At 50.3% G+C, this 21,065-nt stretch overlaps 1 protein-coding gene across 6 annotated transcripts in view; it reads right to left on the bottom strand.

Annotated features, from left to right (window-relative positions):
• Positions 1-21,065, bottom strand: part of CUX1 (cut like homeobox 1) — a 472,474-nt gene that overhangs the window by 114,637 nt on the left and 336,772 nt on the right. For all 6 annotated transcript variants that reach the window (XM_032756129.2, XM_032756134.2, XM_032756132.2 and 3 more), the window contains exon 9: positions 10,954-11,002. In XM_032756129.2, coding sequence (XP_032612020.1) covers positions 10,954-11,002 — 49 coding nt within the window. The remainder of the gene's footprint in view (positions 1-10,953; positions 11,003-21,065) is intronic.

The following is a 21,065-nucleotide window of genomic DNA, read 5'->3' as shown; positions in this document are numbered from 1 at the left end:
TTTCCATCATTTGCCTGCAATTCCTGAACAAGGAAAACACCACCCCCAGACAGCAAATGGGGATTTCCCACTGGATGACGAGGACAGGTCACCCCAGTGCCCGCCACCCGACAGGGTGTCTGGGAAAAGACATACCATGGCAAGTTACCCAAACTCACTGAGCTGCCGCCTTCCTATCTGTAAAATGGGAACACGGTCCCTAGCCATGGAAGTGCCCGGGACACAGAACTCAGGCAGAGGTCATTTGTGAATGGCCTTGTGCCGGCTTAATACTTAGGACTGAGGCACAGTTCTAAGACAGGTGGGAGACGGTGGTGAATGACATGGGACACGTGGGCTGAGGTGAGTTTTGCTTCTTCCTCCCAGACTTACAATCCACTGCTAGAAACATTCAATCGGAAAAGCCTGGCCAAAGGCTGGGCGTGGTGGCTCACGCCTGTAATCCTGGCACTTTGGGAAGCCGAGGCGGGTGGATCATCTGAGGTCAGGAGTTCGAGACCAGCCTGGTCAACATAGTGAAACCGTGTCTCTACCAAAAATACAAAAAATTGGCCAGGTGCGGTGGCTCATGCCTATAATCCCAGCACTTTGGGAGGCTGAAGTGGGCAGATCACCTGAGATCGGGAGTTCGAGACCAGCCTGACCAACATGGAGAAACCCTGTCTCTACTAAAAATACAAAATTAGCCGGGCGTGGTGGTGCATGCTGGTAATCCCAGCTACTCGGGAGACTGAGGCAGAAGAATCACTTGAACCCAGGAGGTGGAGGTTTGCGGTGAGCAGAGATCACGCCATTGCACTCTAGCCTGGGCAACAAGAGCAAAACTACATCTCAAAAAAAAAAAAAAAAAAAAAAAAAAAGCAAAGCAAAGCCTGGCCAAGCAGCGTTTCCATCGTATGTTTTCTTATTCTGTGGCATGGCAGCGTGTGGCTAACAATGGCTGAGAAAGGACTCAGAAAGACAAACAAGAAGTTGGCCTGCCCTGGAACTGGCTGATTAATCTAGTTCTAGGAGGAGTGGCTTTGGCAGCTTTAAGCAATTCTGTGGCAACAGCATTGAATTTATTTGCCCTGCATACAGACAAATTAGGATTTTTTTTTTTTTTTTTTTTAGACGGAGCCTCGCTCTGTTGCCTAGGCTGGAGTGCAGTGGCATGATCTTGGCTCACTGCAGCCTCCACCTCTTGGGTTCAAGCGATTCTCCTGCCTCAGCCTCCCGAGTAGCTGGAATTACAGGTGCCCACCATGCCTGGCTAATTTTTACGTTTTGAGTAGAGATGGGATTTCACATGTTGGCCAGGCTGGTCTCAAACTCCTGACCTCAGATGATCCGCCTGCCTCGGCCTCCCAAAGTGCTGGGATTACAGGCATGAGCCACCATGCCCAGTCAATTTAGGATATTTCTAATGGCAGTTCCATCTGCCCAGGGTGGTGCTGGTGGCCGCCTGCCTTGCCTCTCCAGGACCTCTTGGAATTACATTCAGTTGAATTCATGTGGTGCCTGGCTGGGTCTGTCTAGGCCCAAGCAGGTCACCTCTATCACTATCTCTCGTCCACACTGAATCTAGAACCAGCCATCAGGAAGGTGGTAAGCTGACCTGTATGTCCAGGACTGTAGAGGTGATTTCTGGTTCATGCTAATTAATTAACTGTTTTTTGTTTTTTTTTTCCTGAGATGGAATCTTACTCTGTTGCCCAGGCTGGAGTGCAGTGGTGTGATCTCAGTTAACTGCAACCTCCGCCTCCCGGGTTCAAGCGATTCTCCTGCATCAGCCTCTCGAGTAGCTAGGATTACAGACACGCACTGCCACGCCCGACTCATTTTTGTATTTTTTATAGAGACGGGGTTTTGCCATGCTGGCCAGGCTGGTCTTGAACTCCTGACCTCAGGTGATCTACCCGCCTTGGCCTCCCAAAGAGCTGGGATTACAGGTGTGAGCCACTGCACCCGGCCTAATCAACTATTAAGACTACAGAAAAATGTCCTCTTCAACAAAAAAGATTTTTCCCAGTTTATTTCCAGATGGGTCACGCCAAGTGTTTCTGATGATCACGTCAAATCACTGAAGAGCTTACACCTCCCTTGCTGGTCAGTTCAACTCTTGGGATAAGATGTATTTGGAGATATTTCTTCTGGTCTCTTGGGCTAGAAAACCTATTTCTTAGCCTAGTGGAGAAGCTGTTCTGGTGGCAGCCAAGGAGGTGGCCTCACCACCCTGACTTGTAACACTGGCTCTGAAGTGTTCTGGAACGGCCAGCGCTGGGGAAGTCCCGGGCATCTGGTTACAAGGTGTCCCCGGGAGCCTAGGTGGTCTCAAGCGGGCATTTAGCCGTTCAGAGTGGATACCATCTCATCACAGGGTGATGGTTCACGAAAGAAGGGATCTAGCTGTTGATGATTTCAATTTCTGATTGCATAATTTTTTTCTTTCCTTTCTGTTTTTTTCTTTCTTTCTTTATTTTTGATACAGAGTCTCACCCTGTTGCCCAGGCTGGAGTGCAGCGGTGTGACTTTGGCTCATTGCAACCTCCGTCTCCCAGGATCAAGTGATTCTCCCACCTCAGCCTCCTGAGTAGCTGGGATTACAGACGCCCACCACCATGCCCAGCTAATTTTTGTATTTTTTGTAGAGACAGGGTTTCACCATGTTGGCCAGGCTGGTCTTGAACTCCCGACCTCAAGTGATCTGCCCGCCTCGGCCTCCCAAAGTGCTGGGATTATAGGTGTGAGCCACTGAGCGCAGCCTGATTGCATAATTTCTGTGGAGCATTTACACTTGCAATCAGTTTCCAAGTTCACGGACTGTCTCTCTGTGGCCTGTCTGTTGGCGGTCACGGTGGTCAGACTTCTATCACTTTTGGTTTGACTTCGTTACTTTCATGCAACTTTCTGATCACATAGTTATTCAGGATTTCTGTCCTGAGGACGTCGAAAAAAATACAAAACTCACAAAACGAAGCGTCGAGGTGGTTTGTGCGGTGAGACATCCACGAAACAGGAGAATTCAAACTAAAAACAGGCCTAATGGCAGTGAAAGGAAGGAACAGGGAAACAGACGCTGATCTGGAGCTGGGATGAATTCGTTTCAGGAGCTGAGAAGTAAGTATAGCCCATCGTTGGCAGCTGAGGCAGGGAGAAGGGGGCCCTGTGCTGGGTCGGCACGCGGTGACACTGGTTTTGAGGCTCTGGCGTCTTCCTGAAGACCCCTGTTCAACCAGCTGTAGCTGTTTCTAGATCCGGAACCCCAGACGCAAGAGCGGTGGCTGCCCTGAGACATCACTTCCCTGTGGTCACTGCTGGGCTCCTGTTTCCTCCTGTGTCCCTGCAGAGGCAGGGCCACTGGGAGCCCTCGTTCTACTTTTGTGTCTGCCCCACCATGAGAACGGCCCCTTGCCGAGCCTGAGCACTGTCCCGGGAGATCTTTCTTGCTGTTTCTTGCCTATTCTCTGTCACTTGCTGAGAAGTCAGAGTAGATGCTAGAAACATGGGGGCGAGGAGGATACTGCTTGCATATCGGTGGTAACCCAGACCACGATGGCAGAAAACAGCCACCCGGCAAGGGGACTGGCGGCCACAGGGCTCACCTGGCGATGCCCGTCACCTGGTGATGGTGTCCAGGACATTGTCATGAAGGTCCCTGGCATGTGTGGCCCCAGGCACACCTCACATACTCCTCATCTCAAAATGGAAGACCCTTTTGGGGGAAATTACTCTTAGCTGGCATCAGGTTAAACTCTGCCTCCCCTCAGCAGTCACCTGGGAGGTAGCAAGCAGCCAGCGACACCATGTCTCAGGAATTCTTCCTGTTAGAGTCAAGCCAGCAAATACAGGGATGGTTTCCACTGTGAGACCCAGGGGAGCTTTATGTCTCTGGGGAAGGTGAAGGAGGCTTTTCTGCTCCCTGGGCTGGTGTCATATTCCTCACTGGGTGATTTGGGGAAGGAGAGCCAGAACCAGGGGTCCACGAGGTCACCTCATCCTAGAGGAAGTTCCACGGGCCCCCCAACCCCTGCCCATCCCTCAAGGGTCCCTGAAAGGCCCCAGGAAGTATGGTAAGTAAATGCTTTTGCTGGGTGCAGTGGCTCACGCCTGTTAATCCCAGAACTTTGCGAGGCTGAGGTGGGCAGATCACTTGAGGTCAGGGGTTTGAGACCAGCCTGGTCAACATGGTGAAACCCTGTCTCTACTAAAAATACAAAAATTAGCCGGGTATGGGGGTGTGCACCTGTAGTCGCGGCTACTTAGGAGACTGAGGCATGAGAATTGCTTGAACCCGGGAGGGGGAGGGTGCAGTGAGCCGGTATCACACCACTGCACTCCAGCCTGGGTCACAGGGCGAGACTCCATCTCAAAAAAAAAAAAAAAAAATGCTTTCCCCTAACCGCAGTGCCCCTGACTGGGATGTGAATACAGGATGTAGACAGCTATTTCCAGAGCTCTAAAATCTGAAAAATTTGACTCATAAAACGTGGTGAGGCATCACGGGAAGGACACAGAGAGGGGTGGGCTTGCAGAGGATAAAGACAGGGCCTTGGGCCAGCTGCAGCCTGGTGGGGCGAAGGTGTGGGGAGAGGGCTGGGGGGTCTCATGCGAAACGTGGCCCCAGGCCTGTGGAGAGGTGGTTGTGGTTAGGAATTCTCTTGGGAGGCTCATTTTCTTCTCCCCCTGGAACCAACAAGAGAGAACCCTCACCATCTCCCCTTTAAGGGCAGATTCCTTCCCCCACCCCGCCAGTTTACACTTTCAGAGTGTGGCCTTTGAAGTCTCTGGTTTTATATGGCAGGGGAGGGGGGTGGTCTCTGATCCAATCTTCCACCCCCTTCTTGGCCCCAGGTTTTGTCTCTTGTTCTCTGCTTGCATGGCCATTAAAACTCAGGCTTGAGGACACCAGAGATGAGCAAGTCCCCCAAGGAACAAAGTAGACCCAGGAGCTGATGATGGGCTGAGGCCCTGCTAACCTACCCCCAGCATGCAATTACAGCGAACATCTCGACTCCCAGAGGTAACCCCATGTCAGTGACTCTGCAGGAAGGAGGTCAGGAACATCTACCACAGCTGGAGACCAAATGCTGACCACCACATGTCCAACGCTGATGCTGCACCAGTGGCCAAGGCTTTCGTGCAGTCCCACTCTCCGTGGTGAGGGTCAGCTGTGGTTTCCAACCCCTAACCTCAACCTGGAGGGTCCTCCACTAGGGCAGTCTTGTGACATAAACACCAGGCAGGTGAACAGGAGAAGAGCAGCTCACTTCAATGACTCCCTCCCAGCCCCAGTGGGCTACGAGAACATGCCACTGCACTCCAGCCTGGGTGTCAAAGCCCATATTCATTAAGTATATCTTTTTGAGCACCGACTCTGAGCAGGCCTCGTAGGTAGTAAAGAAATGCTGGTTTCAAAGCCGGGCGCAGTGGCTCATGCCTGTAATCCCAGTACTTTGGTAGGCCAAGGCAAGAGGATAGCTTGAGCCCAGGAGTTTGAGACCCAGGCCCACCAGCAACTCGGATCACCACTGCTCAGAAAGGAGGCCCCGGAGGGGCAGTGGGCGGGCCACTTTCTTTCACTGCAAAAAAGCTGTGAATTGCTGAAAGCCCCAGGACGGGGTTTCACACACAGTTCAAAGTGCAAAGCTGTGGCTTCTTATTTACCGTGAAGTCTCAAGAGTTCTGAACCTTTACTGTCACCAATTGGGACAGTAAGGATTTATGCTAGTGCTCTGATGTTCAACAAACAGGTGTGAATGAGGCTTGGATGTAATTGACAGGTGCCGACTGCTCTGCTACTTCTCTATAACAGGAGCACAGTGCTTTAGCAATAAAAGAGAGCTTCAGGTCTCCGTAGAACATTCTAACTACACACCTAGGGAAAACGAATGTTGTATGCCAGTGAGCTAGTAAATTGCTCCTCCTGGGGGTTTCCTGATGGGAAAGGCGTTGGTCCAGATGCCTGCCACCTGCACCAGTGTGGGACCGCGTCTGCGCCCTCCTCTTCCTGCCCAGCCTGCCTCCAGCTCACCTCCGCAGCGATGGCCTCGGCTCAGGCCCATGCCATCTCTCCCCGTACTGTCACAATAGCCTCCCACAGCTCTCCTGGCTTCTGGTCTTTCCACTCCCATCTGTTCTCCAATGTATAGCCAGAAAGATCCTTCTAGAACTCAAACCTGATGTCTCAATCCCGCCTACGAGTCTTCACTGCTCCCAGGATGAATCCTTCACACTCAGACCCACAGGCCTGGCCAGGTCCCGTCCTACCAGCCCACTCTCCGACCCGCATCTCTGGTGTTGGTTTTGAACTCCCGGGCCCAAGAGATCCTCCCACCCCAGCCTCCTGGGTTAGCTGGGACCACAGGTGCACACCACCATACCTGGCTTTTTTTTAAAAACTTTTTTGTAGAGAAAAAAGTCTCACTATGTTGCCCAGGCTGGTCTCAAACTTGTGGGCTCAAGTGATGCTCCTGCCTCGGCCTCTCCAAGTGCTAGTACTATAGGCGCTGCCGCCACCATGCCTGGCTCTGGCAGCTTTTTTCTTAGTTGATGGCCCAGGCCAATGTTCCCTTCTCTGGCTTTCATTTAACCTTCCACTTCTTTTCCTGCTGGAAATATTCTCTCGATATGCCAGGGCTTACATCTTTCCTCCCTGGATGCTTCTCATGCCAATGGGTCCACCTGTAGCTTCACGAAATCCTAGACTTCAGGGTCAAAAGGGACCCTTTGAGCCTTCTTGTTCAATCCCTCCTTCGGTCCACTCTGTGCATGATTCCCCATCTCATGCTCTGTGGGAGGGCTGGCCCGAATCTGCTTGCATAGCTCTGGTGACTGGCAGCTCACTCTCTCCAGAGCAAGCGTCTTTCAGCGTGGCAACTCTGGAGAGCCAGACTGGAGAGGAGCTCCATTGGGAATAAGCTTCCTGGCTGGGCATGGTGGCTCACGCCTGTAATCCTAGAACTTTGGGAGGCGGAGGTGGGTGGATCGTTTGAGCCCAGGAGTTCAAGAGCAGCTTGGGCAAACATGGCAAAACCCCGTCTCTACTAAAAACACAATAATTAGCTGGGTGTGGTGGCATGTGCCTGTAATCTCAGCACTTTGGGAGGCCGAGGTGGGCAGATCGCTTGAACCCAGGAGTTATCGCTACTAAAAATATGAAAATTAGCCGTGTGTGGTGCCATATGCCTGTAGTCTCAGCTACTCGGGAGGCTGAGGCTGGAGAATCACTTCAACCCAGGAGCGGGAGGTTGCAGTGAGCCAAGATTGTGCCACTGCACTCCAGCCTCGGCAACAGAGCAAGACTGTCTCAGAAGCAAAAACAAAAAAGTTTCCTATCGCCAGCCTCTATGCTAGGCTGGGGTCTACAGGGGTCTCTCAGAAAAAGCCTGGCTCCGTCCCCTGGCCTTTCTTTCTGGTCGGCTCTTGAGAACTACAAGGACAGAACCCACAAATGCCCCCATGACCCTTCCCCCTTATCTTTTTGTGTCCCAGATTCCTGAAATTATTCCTCTTGCTCCTGCTGTCCAGTGGTGCTGCTGTCTTTCCCTGCTACCCCAAGATTAGGAACGTCTCCGAACCCCCTAGTTCCTTTTATGGTAGAGCCCCTCCCTGTCCTGGCCATGGAGTCGTGTCTGAACGCACTCCAAGGAGCTGTTTTCCTTACAGTGTGGCTTCCAGTCTAAAATGGAATTTCTGGCCGGGCGTGGTGGCTCACGCCTGTAACCCCAGCACTTTAGGAGGCCAAGGAGGGCAGATCACCTGAGGTCAGGAGTTCGAGACCAGCCTGACCAACACGGTGAAACCCTGTCTCTACTAAAAATACAAAAATTAGCCAGGTGTGGTGGTGGGTGCCTATAATCCCAGCTACTTGGGAGGCTGAGGCAGGAGAATCGCTTGAACCCAGGAGGCGGAGGTTGCAGTGAGCTGAGATCGTGCCATTGCACTCCAGCCTAGATGACAAGAGTAAAATTCCATTTCAAAGAAGAAAAATAAATTTTATAAAAGGAATTTCCTAGGCATGGACTCATTGCTGCCAATGAGCAGAATCACCACCTCCTTCATTCTAGAAAATGTATTTCTATTAATACAGCCGTATCAGGCTATAAACTCTAGCTGAGTTGTTGGTGAGAACTCGCCTCTACCCCTCACCACCCTTTCCTGAAGGCAGGACTTTACAGTTCCCCCAAAACCTGTGCTTCTTCAGCAGCTACGGAACTAACATTTATTTAGGCATCTACTTCTGTTTTTTTTTTTTTTTTGAGATAGGGTCTCACTCTGTCACCTAGGCTGGGGTGCAGTGGTGCAATCATAGCTCACTGCAACCTCTACCTCCTGGACTCAAGCGATCCTCCTGCCTCAGCCTCCCAAGTGGCTGGGACTACAGGCACACTGCCACGCCCAGCTAACTTTTGTATTTTTTATGGAGATGGGGGTCTTGTTAAGTTGCCCAGGCTGGTGTCAAACTCCTGACCTCAAGTGATCTGCCTGCCTTGGTCTCACCAAGTGTTGGGATTATAGGTGTGAGCCACTGCGCCCGGCCACCATCTACTTTTTACTCTGGCATTTTACCTCGAATCCTCAAAACAACCTTGCAAAGGAAGCATTAGCTAAATTCCCTTCCTTTCTTTCAAAAATTTTTAACATATTTTAAATCGTGGTAAAATACGCAAAGCATAAAATTTACCATCTTAACCATTAGCATACTTTTCAGTAGTGTCAAGGACATTTATGTGGTTGTGCAATTAATCCCCAGAATGTTTTCATCTTGCAAAACCAAAACTCTGTACTTATTTAACAACAACTTCGTATTTCCCTCCTCCCCTCGTCCCTGGCAGTCACCATGGCACTTTCTGTCTCTCTGAAGTTGGCTCCTCTAGATACTTCATACAGGTGGAATCATTCGGTATTTGTCTTTTTTTGTGACTGGCGTATTTCACCTGGCATAATGGCCTCAAGGTTCACTTTTCTTTTGATTTTTTTATGACCAAGAAATTTAAGAAATTAAGAGACCTGTCAAGGCCACACAGGAAATACTGAGTTAGGAACTGAATCTGTGTCGTTCTGGAGTCAGCACCTGTCCCTACGGCCCTGTCTGGTGTCTCCTAAGACTGGGGTCCACCGAGTGGCTTCGGCACCTTGAGAAGTGCGTTCGCTTTGCCAAACTTCTTAGGTACCTGGGGACTGCCTCTGAGACCACAGAGAGTCTGTTCTGGATAGTGCACTGATATTCACAGGATAAGGCTCTCCCGTTTAACAAACCAGGCTCTCCTGTTGGGCACGTTAGATTGCCCAGAAGTGCCATCTAAAGGCAAGGCATGCCCAAGACTGGCCTTGAGGGGAGAGGTGGAGTCGGTGGAAACTTGAGAAATAGGAATAGTGATCTGTGATGACGGTAACTCCTTCCAGTAACTGCCTTTTTTTTTTTTTTTTTTTTCTGAGACATTTTCTCGCTCTGTCGTCCAGGCTGCAGTATGGTGGCGTGATTGGCTCACTGCAACCTCTGCCTCCCGGGTTCAGGTGATTCTCCTGCCTCAGCCTCCTGAACAGCTGGGATGACAGGTCCACGTCACCGCATCCGGCTAATTTTTGTATTGTTAGCAGAGACGGGGCTTCACCATGTTGGCCAGCCTGGCCTCGAACTCCTGACCTCAAGTGATCCACCCACCTCGGCCTCCCCAAGTGCTGGGATTACAGGCATGAGCCACTACACCCGGCCCAAAGCTCTTTTATTTTTAAATTTTATTTTTATTCATTTATTTTTTGAGACAGAGTCTCGCTCTGTCACCCAGGCTGGAGTGCAGTGGCGCAATCTCAGCTCACTGCAAGCTCCGCCTCCCGGGTTCACGCCATTCTCCTGCCTCAGCCTCTCCGAGTAGCTGGGACTACAGGCGCCCGCCACCATGCCCGGCTAATTTTTTGTATTTTTAGTAGAGACGGGGTTTCACCGTGGTGTCGATCTCCTGACCTTGTGAGCCGCCCGCCTCGGCCTCCCAAAGTGCTGGGATTACAAGCGTGAGCCACCGCGCCTGGCCTAAATTTTATTTTGTATTTTTTTGAGATGGAGTTTCTGCTCTGTTGCCCAGGCTTAGATCTTGGCTCACTGCAACCGCTGCCTCCAGGGTTCAAGTGATTCTTCTGCCTCAGCCTCCTGAGTAGCTGAGATTACAGGTGCCTGCCACCACGCCTTGCTAATTTTTGTATTTTTAGTAGAGATGGGGTTTCACCATGATGGCCAGGCTGGTCTCAAACTCCTGACCTCAAGTGATCCACCCACCTTGGCCCCCCAAACTGCTGGGATTACAGGCGTGAGCCACCACGCCCGGCTGGGGGACCACTTTCTTTTCAGAGCAACAGCAGCACTGGCTAAAGCAAAATGTTTTCCTGTTCTGTGGGCTCCTGTGGGGAGGAAGGGGTTTTGGGGATGGCTGAATTTTCCAGGAAGCAGAGTGTTTAGAATCACCCAACACCATGTGCCTGATCTGTGCCGGACACTGTGCTGGGTACTTGCCATAAGGCCTCTCTGAGAACCAAGTGTCAGCCAAAAGGGAGCCGTCAGCTGAGAGCCCTCTTTGGAGCAAGTGGCTGTGACCCATGAGAACGTGGCGGTAAGGAACTCTCCTAGGATAATTCCATGGTGGGATGTCCACACTGTCACGGATGCCACAGCTACACAGATGGGTGTTTAGAGACGGAGTAAGGAAAAGGAGACAGTCACCATTTTGGAGGGGATGTTCACCATGGGATGTCTGAGATGTTGGAACCACATCAAAGACTTTGCCAAGGAAATGGTTCCTGGGATTTTTTATGTCTTTTCCTACTTCTCACAACATCAGAAGAAGCATCAACGTTGAAAGCGGTCAGTAAAAAACGGAAGGACAACCGGCCTTCTAACTTCGGGTGACGCATCTTCCGAGATGCCAGAAACGGGCCCGCTATTGTGGGTTTTAGGACTAAAAGCGTCCAGGGTCCTACCTGGTTTGCCCTTTCAAGGTCCGTCATGATCATTTCAATCTCGTCGGCCCTAGGAGGGTGAGAGGGAGACAGCAGGTTAGTCACAAGGAGACCAGCTCAGGGGGTGACTGATGGGTCAGCTTCCTAGCTCAGGGCTCGGGAAGGGCTGTGCAGACCCGTGAGCCAGCAGGAGGAGGTGGGCTCACACTGGGGGAAGAGATGTGCTTGCTGACGCCATGCGCTCTTTTGATAATCACGTGTCTGGTGCGCATGGGGTGCCTGCCTTTGATGGGGTCCCAATCTCATTGGGGAGGCATAACCATAAAAATATAAAATACAACATGTCCTGCCAAGGGTTCAAAAAGAGCTCTGAGCAGAGTGCTCTGAAAAAAAACAGAGGGAGAGATAAATTCTCTTTGTGGGAGGGAATCAAGGAAGGCTGCAGAGGAGGTGACAGGTAAGTGGGGTTTTGAAGGATGAGTAGAAGTTTGCCAGGCTGGGGGTGAGAGGAGGAGCTGGGGAAAAGCTACTTTAGGAAAAGGCACTTGGCAGTGAAAGCCTCACCAGGAATGAGGAAACCAGGAGAAGGTGGCCAACTGGAGGTGAGGAGGGCAGGTGAGGATGGTGACACAGGTTGGGGGACTGTACAGGCTGCAGTGCAGACAGCCTGGGTTCATTGCTATGGCCCAGCCTGCTCGTAAAAGCAATTGTCCAGGTTCTGTCTTTCCCTTTTTCTGTTTTGAAAGTACTTCCTTGAGTAATCTGAAGGCAAATACGTGAATCCAACACAGAGCATCATGAGAGAGGAATGCGGAGAGTGCTTTTATGTTTGTATGTTTGTTTGTTTTGAGACACAGCTCTGTCGCCCAGGCTGGAGTGCAATGACGCGATCTCGGCTCACTGCAACCTCTGCCTCCTGGGTTCAAGCAATTCTCCTGCCTCAGCCTCCCGAGTAGCTGAGACTACAGGCGTACACCACCATGCCCGGCTAATTTTTGTATTTTTAGTACAGACAAGGTTTTGCCATGTTGGCCAGGCTGGTCTTGAACTCCTGACCTCAGGTGATCCACCTGCCTCAGCCTCCCAAAGTGCTGGGATTACAGGCATAAACCACCACGCCCAGCCTGGAGAGTCCTTTTGAGAAGGGCACGGTCAACTCCAAAAGCCTATGGGAGGTTAGAGCAGGACACCCGGGCAGACCACCACCCCAACGTCTGCAAGCAGGGCCTGAGGATGGTCTCTGTTAGGAGGCCACAGGCTGGAACTGTCTGTGACCCAAGGAAGGTTTTTTAGCATGCCCAAGGGCCGTGGAGCCAATGTAATGGCCCCAGGGACCTGGTTGGGGTTGAGGGCTCTCATGCTGTGGCTCTGAGTCCACACGCACCTGCACTCTGCTGCCTTCAGGATGCAATCCCTCCTTCAGCCACACGCACGGCCCTTCTACACCAAGGCTCCTTTCTCCTCTTGGCCTTACCTGCCACTCATTCTCAGGACCCTGTACTCTAACAACTCCCATCTCGTGCGGGACCCCGAAAAGCCAGGCCTTCCTCGGCACTAGGCCTCCACCTGCGCTGCCTGCCTGAATGCCTTCTCGTCCCAGGGAACCTCATCTCCTACTTCCACCCCCTCTGCCCTTCCCAGACCCTCTCAGCAGCTCTGTCTCAGGAAGTGGCACTGTCCCTAGTCCTAGCTTCCAGGTTTGAGTTTTCATTGGGTGCCCACACTGTGAGCTCTCTCTGAATGCTGGGCCATAGGTCCCTTTTGCCCTATATCCCTAGAATTTGTCCTGTATTCACAGGGCTGCAGATGTGGATGCCAGAGTCCTAGATGTGGTCCATCCTGTCAGCGATGGGCAAGTCTACTCCTGGGGACAGCCCAGGGTGCCGGACAGGCCTGGCAATGAGAGCTCTGTCCTTCTGAAACCTGCTCCATGGTCCCAAGGAGGCAGGTCCAAGTGAGAGTACCCACCCACCCTGCTATGGTTTGTCTCCACCAAAACTGCTACTGAAATTTGATCCCCAGTGTGGGGGCATTGGGAGGTGGGGTCTCAAGGGAGGTGTTTGGGTCATGGGGGCGGATCCCCTCATGAATGGCTTAGTGCCATTCTCCTGGCAGTGAATGAGTTCTTGCTCTGGCCAGACTTTAGGGATTGGATGAGTTCCCTTGAGAGTGGGTTATCATAACACCAGGAACCTCCCTGGGTTGTCCCTCTTGGCACGCACCCACCTCCCCTTTGACCCTATCCGGCATGTTACGACGCAGCACGGAAGCCCTCGCCAGGAGCCGGGGCCATGTCCTTGAACTTCCCAGCCTGCAGATCCGTGAGCCAAATAAACCTATTTTCTTTATAAATCACCCTGGCCTCAGGTGTTCTGTTGCAGCAACAGAAAACGGGCTAAGGTACACCCTTGACGCTGAGAGTTGGAAAAACTGTCTCCCGGCCCCTGGGCTGGGGAATTTTTGTGGCCTGAGGCTTTTGCAGCCTTTAACTGCACACAGTGATTTGAGGTAGTCTTATCAACTCCCAGCAGCCTGAATAGGGTAACAGATGCCTTGTGATCGGGTTCAATGTTCACTGTATCTGTTTGAAATAATATCCGGCTTTCAGACTGGTCTGAGAAAAAGTCTGAAAAAGCCTGTCAAATGGCCTAGTTAAATGAAGCTATTTTTAGGATGATTTCATGAAGAAGGCAGTGTCTCTGTAAGATAAATACCCAAACTGGGCCTCTGCAATACAGTGCTGGGTGCAGGGAGTGGGGAAGGGACGGGGCTGCTTAAATGATGAAACATCCTACTGTATCATCTCAAAGTGAAACCTCCAAGATCTGACAGAAAAATTGCTGTGCAAAGATAGTCTCATACTACAAATGGTAATTAAAAAAATTAAAAGTGTTAAGGGTCTTAAAACATATCAGAAAAGGATAATCACCAGTCAATGCAGAAAGCTGTGACCTTGATGCCCTGTTGATGAAGAATTCAGAGTGCAACTCCTTCAGACACAAAATAAAAGCTTGCAAACTTTTCTTAAGGCAAATTGCAAGGATTTTTTTTTTTTTTTTCTTTTTGAGACAGGGTCTCACTTTGTCATCCAGGCTAGAGTGCAGTGGCGTGATCTTGGCTTACTGCAACCTCTGCCTCCTGGGCTCAAGCAGTCCTCCCGCTTTGGCCTCCAGAGTAGCTGGGACTAGTAGCATATGCCAGCATACCTAGCTAATTTTTTTTTTTTTTTTTTTTTTTTTTTGTAGAGACAGGGTTTCACCATGTTGCCTAGGTTGGTCTTAAACTCCTGGGATCAAGCCATCCACCCGCTTCGGCCTCCCAAAGTGCTGCAACTATAGGTGTGAGCCACTGAGCCTGTCCCAAATCACAAGTTTTAAACACAGTTTTGTACTTCAGTTAGTTACCTATCGTGTATTTCCAATGTCCACATACACAGGTTAAAACTGCCCTGGCTACCGTCATTCATTCATTCACTTGCTCCACTAGCGTTTCAGACCCCTAAAAGTTTCCTGGTGCTGGAATGGGCACACAGAGATGCAGGCTTGGGTCCTGCGTATCTCACCAATGTCGTAGATTTAAAAGATGACAACGAAAATACATAGCTGCTGCGTACCCACAAGATGTGCAGAGGTTGACAATTGCCTAAATCCTCCTTTGAATGCATCAGCAGAGCTGGCTGCAGAACTTGGGAGGTGGATGGGAACTGGTCGGGCTGGTGAGTGAAGAGACACTGAATGTGGGTCTAGGTGAGGACTTTTCCTAATGGCTCCAGTGTGGCCCTATATAAGCCCTCTCTTTCTTTAATTCTGGCTATTTTCATTTGAATACTTCTATTCTGTTTGAGACTGCTGTTATTTGGATATTGTTGGCATAGCTACTTCTGTCCTCCATGTCATTCAACTTTTCTTTTATATTTTGCTATTTCTTTATCCTTTTCTTGCTGCCTTCTGGATCAAGGTTAACTTGATCTAACTGGCCTTTAGCAATTTATTTATTTATTTATTTATTGACAAGCTGGAGTACAGTGGTGTGATCACGACTCAAGGCAGCCTCAATCTCCTGGGCTCAAGTGATCCTCCCACTTTAGCCTCCCTAATAGCTAGGACTACAGGTGCATGTCACCATGCCTAGCTAATTTTTCTACTTTTTTTTTTTTTTTTGGTACAGATGGGGGTTTGCCATGTTGTCCGGGCTGGTCTTGAACTCCTGGGCTCAAGTGATCCCCCCACCTCAGCCTCCCAAAGTGCTGGGATTATAGGTGTGAACCACTGCACCTGGCCTATTTTCTACTTCCTCTTTCTGGAATTCCTATTAGGTGGATGTTGGAGGTCCAGAATTGAGCTCTAATTTTCTTTTCTTTCTAACATCTACATCTTTTTAGTTACTTTCTGGGAAATATCTTCATCTTCATTTTCCAGGCTTGTGTTGATTCTTTTATTTATTTACTTAAAAAAATTTTTTTTATAGAGACGGGGTCTTGCTATGTTGCCAGGCTGGTCTCGAACTCCTGAGCTCAAGCAACCCTCCGGCCTTGGCCTCCCAAAGTGCTGAGATTCCAGGCATGAGCCACCAGACCCAGCTGGCAATGTATCCTTTCTTCTTTGCTCGTAAGTTATTCAATTTTTTTACACTGTTACTTCCACTTGGTCCATTTGAAAATTACCTGTTGGTTTTGCTTCACACTGCCAGTATCTTTCTCTGTTTCCCTGAGTGCCTTTGTGGTGCTGACTTTGTCTTTGTGGCCCAGCTGTCCTGCCTCATATCACACCCACTGTTGGGGTCTGGGTGTGTCTTTCAGAAGCACTGGGCTCCTCTGGGGCCCAGCTGTTTTTGCCTGCGTGTTTGGGTCCTCCAGGGATACCAGCCGCTCTTTCTGGCAATGTACATGGTGGGAGGACAGAGAAGCCAGCCCTGCTGTATGTCTCTCAAGTGAATTGGAGAGAAACACATGGTAGGCATTCAATGCTTTTCTGCTGAAGATAGGAAGGAAGAGAAGGGTATGGCCCCAGTCTCCAAGATGCCTCGCCGATGCCTCCTCCCTGCTGCTTGTCAACCAGGAAAACCCTCTGGCCAGGGAGCTTACTTAGTCTTGACTCTTCCGGGAGCAGCAGCAACAGGAGGATGCCGTCTCCCTGGGTGCAGCTCCCTGATCTTGGGAGTGTGGAGCTGAAAAGCTGGAGGCGTGGCTGCCTGGGGGTGCCAGCCCGCCCCTGGCTGCTTTCATCCACTCCTCACTTGGGGCCTGGTGTTGCCAGTAGCCAAAGGCCCAGGCATAAAGAGCAAGGTTCCAGGGGCCCAGCTTTACACAGAGGCCGGCTTGGCAGGGCTGGGGTCCATGCGGGTCGAGTCCAGTTCCTGCCAGGTTTATGGGGCCTGGGTGGGGCTTGGGCACCTCCTGGAAAGTGCACACTCTCTGGAGTTCTTCTCAGATAGCACATGGCTTTGGATTTTCATCAAGACACCTAATATCTGGAAAACCACGCCTCATCTCCAGAAGATTTCACGTCACTTATAAAAAAAATCAGTCCCACTGACGCGGGAAGGTGTAGACTTGGCAGTGTGAGGCAATCCCTGGAAGTGAATTTCAAGTTTTCCATCTCCTGGTCAGTTGCGCTTTGGTTACTAAGCAACTGCTAAACGGACCAAAATATTGAATGTGATAACAAGGACTGCACTTACCTTTCATGATGAAAGCAACTCTCTTTTCCCCAAGCTTTCAAATGACAATGACGACACCACACTCTGCAGTTGCAGGGCAGGCCTATTCCATACCAGGGATTGTGGTGACAGCTGGGCCCGGAGGGGCTGCTGTCTCCATTCACAGAAAGGACCAGAAACCACAGGAGGAGACAATGGGAGGAACCAGGGATGCAGCTGGCGAGGAAACGTTCTGATTATTATTTTAAAAGTCGGTTGGGCACAGTGGCTCACGCCTGTAATCCCAGCACTTTGGGAGGCCAAGGCAGGTGGATCACCTGAGGTCGGGAGTTCGAGACTAGCTTGGCCAACATGGTGAAACCCCGTTTCTACTAAAAGTACAAAAATTAGCCGGGTGTGGTGGTGCATGTCTGTAGTCCCAGTTACTTGAGGGGCTGAGGCAGGAGGATCGTGAGCCAAGATGGTGCTACTACACTTCAGCCTAGGTGACAAAGTGAGACCCTGTCTCAAAAAAAAAAAAAAGTCTGTATGTTTGTTATTCATTTTTCTGAGAATTCTTTTTTATTTTTGATACAGGGTCTGGTTCTGTTGCCCAGGCAGGAGTACAGTGGTGCGATCATAGCTCATTGTAGCCTCCAACTCTTGTCCTGAGCTCAAGTGATCCTCCTGCCCCAGTCTCTTGAGTAGCTGGAACTTACAGGTGTGCACCATCAAGCCCAGCTAATTTAAAAGAAAAATTTGTTTTTTAGAGACAGGGGTCTTACAATGTTGCCCAAGCTGGTCTTAAACTCCTGAACTCAAACAATCCTCCTGCCTTGGCCTCCCGGGTAGCTGGGACTACAGGTATGCACTGCCACACCTAGCTAGTTTTTTCTTTTTTGTAGAGACAAGGTTGATCTTGTTATGTTGCCGAGGCTGGTCTTGAACTCATGGCCTGAAGAGATCCTCCTGCCTTAGTTTCCCAGAATGCTGAGATTACAGGCCTAAGCCACTGTGCCTGGCCCGTTATTAATTTTTCTAAGGAGGTATTCTTTTTTAAAAGCCGAAAGAAAAATACAACTAGCTGAGTAAGTGCGATTGGGGCTTTGAGAGATGTGAAGTGTGGCCATCAGTGTTTGCAGACCAGGACCAAGGAGGCGGGTCTTGCTTTGGGGCACCTCCCAACCAGTTTTTTTCTGTTTTGCTTTGTTTTTTTTTTTTTTTTTGAGACAGAGTCTCGCTCTGTCGCCCAGGCTGGAGCGCAGTAGCACAATATCAACTCACTGTAGCCTCCACCTTCCCGGTTCAAGTTACTCTCCTGCCTGGCCGGGCGCGGTGGCTCAAGCCTGTAATCCCAGCACTTTGGGAGGCCGAGGCGGGCGGATCACGAGGTCAGGAGATCGAGACCATCCTGGCTAACACGGTGAAACCCCGTCTCTACTAAAAATACAAAAAATTAGCCGGGCGTGTTGGCGGGCGCCTGTAGTCCCAGCTACTCAGGAGGCTGAGGCAGGAGAATGGCGTGAACCCGGGAGGCAGAGCTTGCAGTGAGCCGAGATTGCGCCACTGCACTCCAGCCTGGGGGACAGAGCAAGACTCCGTCTCAAAAAAAAAAAAAAAAAAAAAAAAGTTACTCTCCTGCCTTAGCCTCCCAAGTAGCTGGAATTACAGGCACACCCAATCACAGCTAATTTTTGTATTTTTATTTTTTGAGATGGTGTCTCGCTGTTGTTGCCCAGGCTGGAGTGTAATGGAGTGATCTCAGCTCACTGTAACCTCCATCTCCTGGGTTCAAGCGATTCTCCCTGCCTCAGCCTCCCGAGTAGCTGGGATTACAGGCATGCGCCACCACACCCGGCTAATTTTTGTATTTTTAGTAAAGATGGGGTTTTACCGTGTTGGCCAGGCTGGTCTTGAACTCCTGACCTCAGGTGATCCACCTGCCTCGGCCTCCCAAAGTGCTGGGATGACAGGCGTGAACCAATGCGCCCAGCCCCACCCAAGTCTTAATCATCCACTTTCTCTCCAAACTGCTGCCTCCTCCCCCCACTGAATTAATCCTGCCTGACAAACTGTCTGCAATAAGTAATACAAAAATGCCCAGGGGTTAATACCACAACTGTAAATGTAATCTTGGAAGCAAAGTAATGAATTAAATGGCATGTGGTTTCATGGTGTGAGTGCCAACAGTATTCCAAAGATTTTTCATTCTCTTCATGCTGAAGGCTCAGCTAACCACATCAGTATCTGCAGCCTGACATTGGTCTAAAATCATTTATTTTCCAAAGTCCGTAATAACCGCACATATTGTTTGCTCAGCAAAATGATTTATTATAAAAATTTAGATCTCTCACCTTTTTATGAGCGGACAAAACAGCTTCCACTGATCTATTAACCTGCCTGGTATTATGCTCGGCTCTGACTTCAAATAGCGAATAATTTCAGTTTGGCCTGGAATATGTAGTTTGTTCAATCAGTTCACTACAGATCATTTCAGGGTATTCTCTGGGCTAACACACAGTTTTTATGAGGAACTGAAAAGGACATGGTCAAGGTCGATGGAAGGGAAATTATATCCACGCTAGAAATTCTAGTATTTACTTTCATGCGAGCCTCCTGGGGGCTAACGCGTGGCATCGGGGCACGGTGTTGGCGCATATTTCAATACCCAAATAAGCACGCTGGCATCAGGAGCTGTTAAAGTATATCTACAAGGCAGTTGGAAAAACATACAGAGCGGCCTTCAAAGACTAGTGTATCTTCTTAGACTTGATTCGTAAGCCAATAGCCTTGGCCGGGCCCAGTGGCTCACTCCTGTAATCCTAGCACTTTGGGAGGCGGAGGTATGTGGATCACTTGAGACCAGGAGTTTGAAACCAGCCTGGCTAACATGATGAAACCCTGCCTCTACTAAAAATACAAGTATTAGCCGGGCATGATGGCGAGCGCCTGTAATCCCAGCTACTCGGGAGGCTGAGGCGGAAGAATCGCTTGAACCCCAGTCGCGGAGGTTGAAGTGAGCTGAGATCGTGCCACTGCACTCCAGCCTGGGTACCAGAGCGAGACCCTGTCTCAAAAACAACAACAAACAAAAAAAACCCACCAATAGTCTCAATACCATATCATAAAGTTCTTTGGCATTGAAAGGAGAAATATCTATAGATTAATTCTTCCTGCTTTAATAGAAAAGGTCCAGTTAGGTTTGATCAAGCAAACTCTCCCCTTCCACCCCAGGGCTGCACGTGATGACCTGCTCTGTCCTTAAGGGGGGTCATTTTTCACAACGTACGCTGCAGGTGAGGCTTCCTTAGCACAGAGGGTAAACGGACAGAGGTGGGGCTCACTGGACCTCGTCTAGAAAGAGCAGGTTGCTGAAGCAGTGGAGACAGGGCCAGGCTCTGAGAAAGGTCACTTGGCTCTGGGTCTGGAATCCCCTTAACTTGGGGGGTCAAAGAATTGGGCAAGGGGTGGGGGACAAACCTATAGGAAAAGCTGATTGGAGCACAAACGCCTGATCTTACGGAGAGGAAGGGCTGGTCTGCAGTCTCATGCGAGCCAGGGCAAGATTACTCCCAGCAAAGGCACCTGCTGTGGCTGTCGCGCCCTGATGGCGATGGGCCCAGCTCAGACTGAGAGAGGGTGGTCTCCCGCCAATAACGCCCACGGGGCACCTACCATGAACCACACCTAAGGAAAACAAACGTTCCAGGGGAGGAGTGGGAAATGGCATAGTGGCGCTGGGACTCCCTTCTCGCTAGCACACAGGAGTACACCCTGCACTTCCTAGGAGCTCAGCAGGGATATACCGGGCATGGGTGGGTAGGTGGGCAGGGACCCCCTTCCTGTCTACCCAGTGGGAGGTGGAAGGAAATGGCAGCCACCAGCGATTCAGCACAGTGACATCCCAGAAAGTGGTACAAGGGCCTCTGCAGACACCAGGAGAAACAGTATCCCGGAGTAGGGGACATCCAGTCTGTACCCTGGAGGATGAGGACAGATTTACTGAGCAGGGGACTCTGGGGCAGAGAGGGTAAGGCTGTCTAGAGAGAGAGGCCACAGGGAAACGGAAGCCTGTTCAATTTTGTAACAACTTTTCAGTGGCTCTCTCGGGGTTGCGAGGCATCCTGTGACCCCATCTGCAAATAAAGATGGCAGAGTCTCTTCCCACTCCCTTTGAATACTTCTTACCTCACGACAGAATACTACTCAGCCCTAAAAAGGAATGAGTTAATGACATTCAGAGCAACCTGTGTGGGACTGAAGACTATTATTCTAAGTGAAGTAACTCAGGAATGGAAAATCAAACATTGTATGTTCTCACTCCTAAGCGGGAGCTAAGCTATGAGGATGCAAAGGACTTTGGGGACTCGGGGGGAAAGGAAGTGAGGGGGGTGAGGGAAAAAAAGACTATATATTGGGTGCAGTGTATACTGCTCAGGTGATGGGTGCACCTAAATCTCACAAATCACCACTCAAGAACTTACTCATGTAACCAC

The sequence above is a fragment of the Hylobates moloch genome, unplaced genomic scaffold, assembly GCF_009828535.3.
Source record: "Hylobates moloch isolate HMO894 unplaced genomic scaffold, HMol_V3 SCAFFOLD_1, whole genome shotgun sequence".
NCBI classification, from domain to species: Eukaryota; Metazoa; Chordata; class Mammalia; order Primates; family Hylobatidae; genus Hylobates; species Hylobates moloch.
Note: the sequence above shows the minus strand (reverse complement) of the source record. Positions and strands in the feature narration are given on the sequence as shown.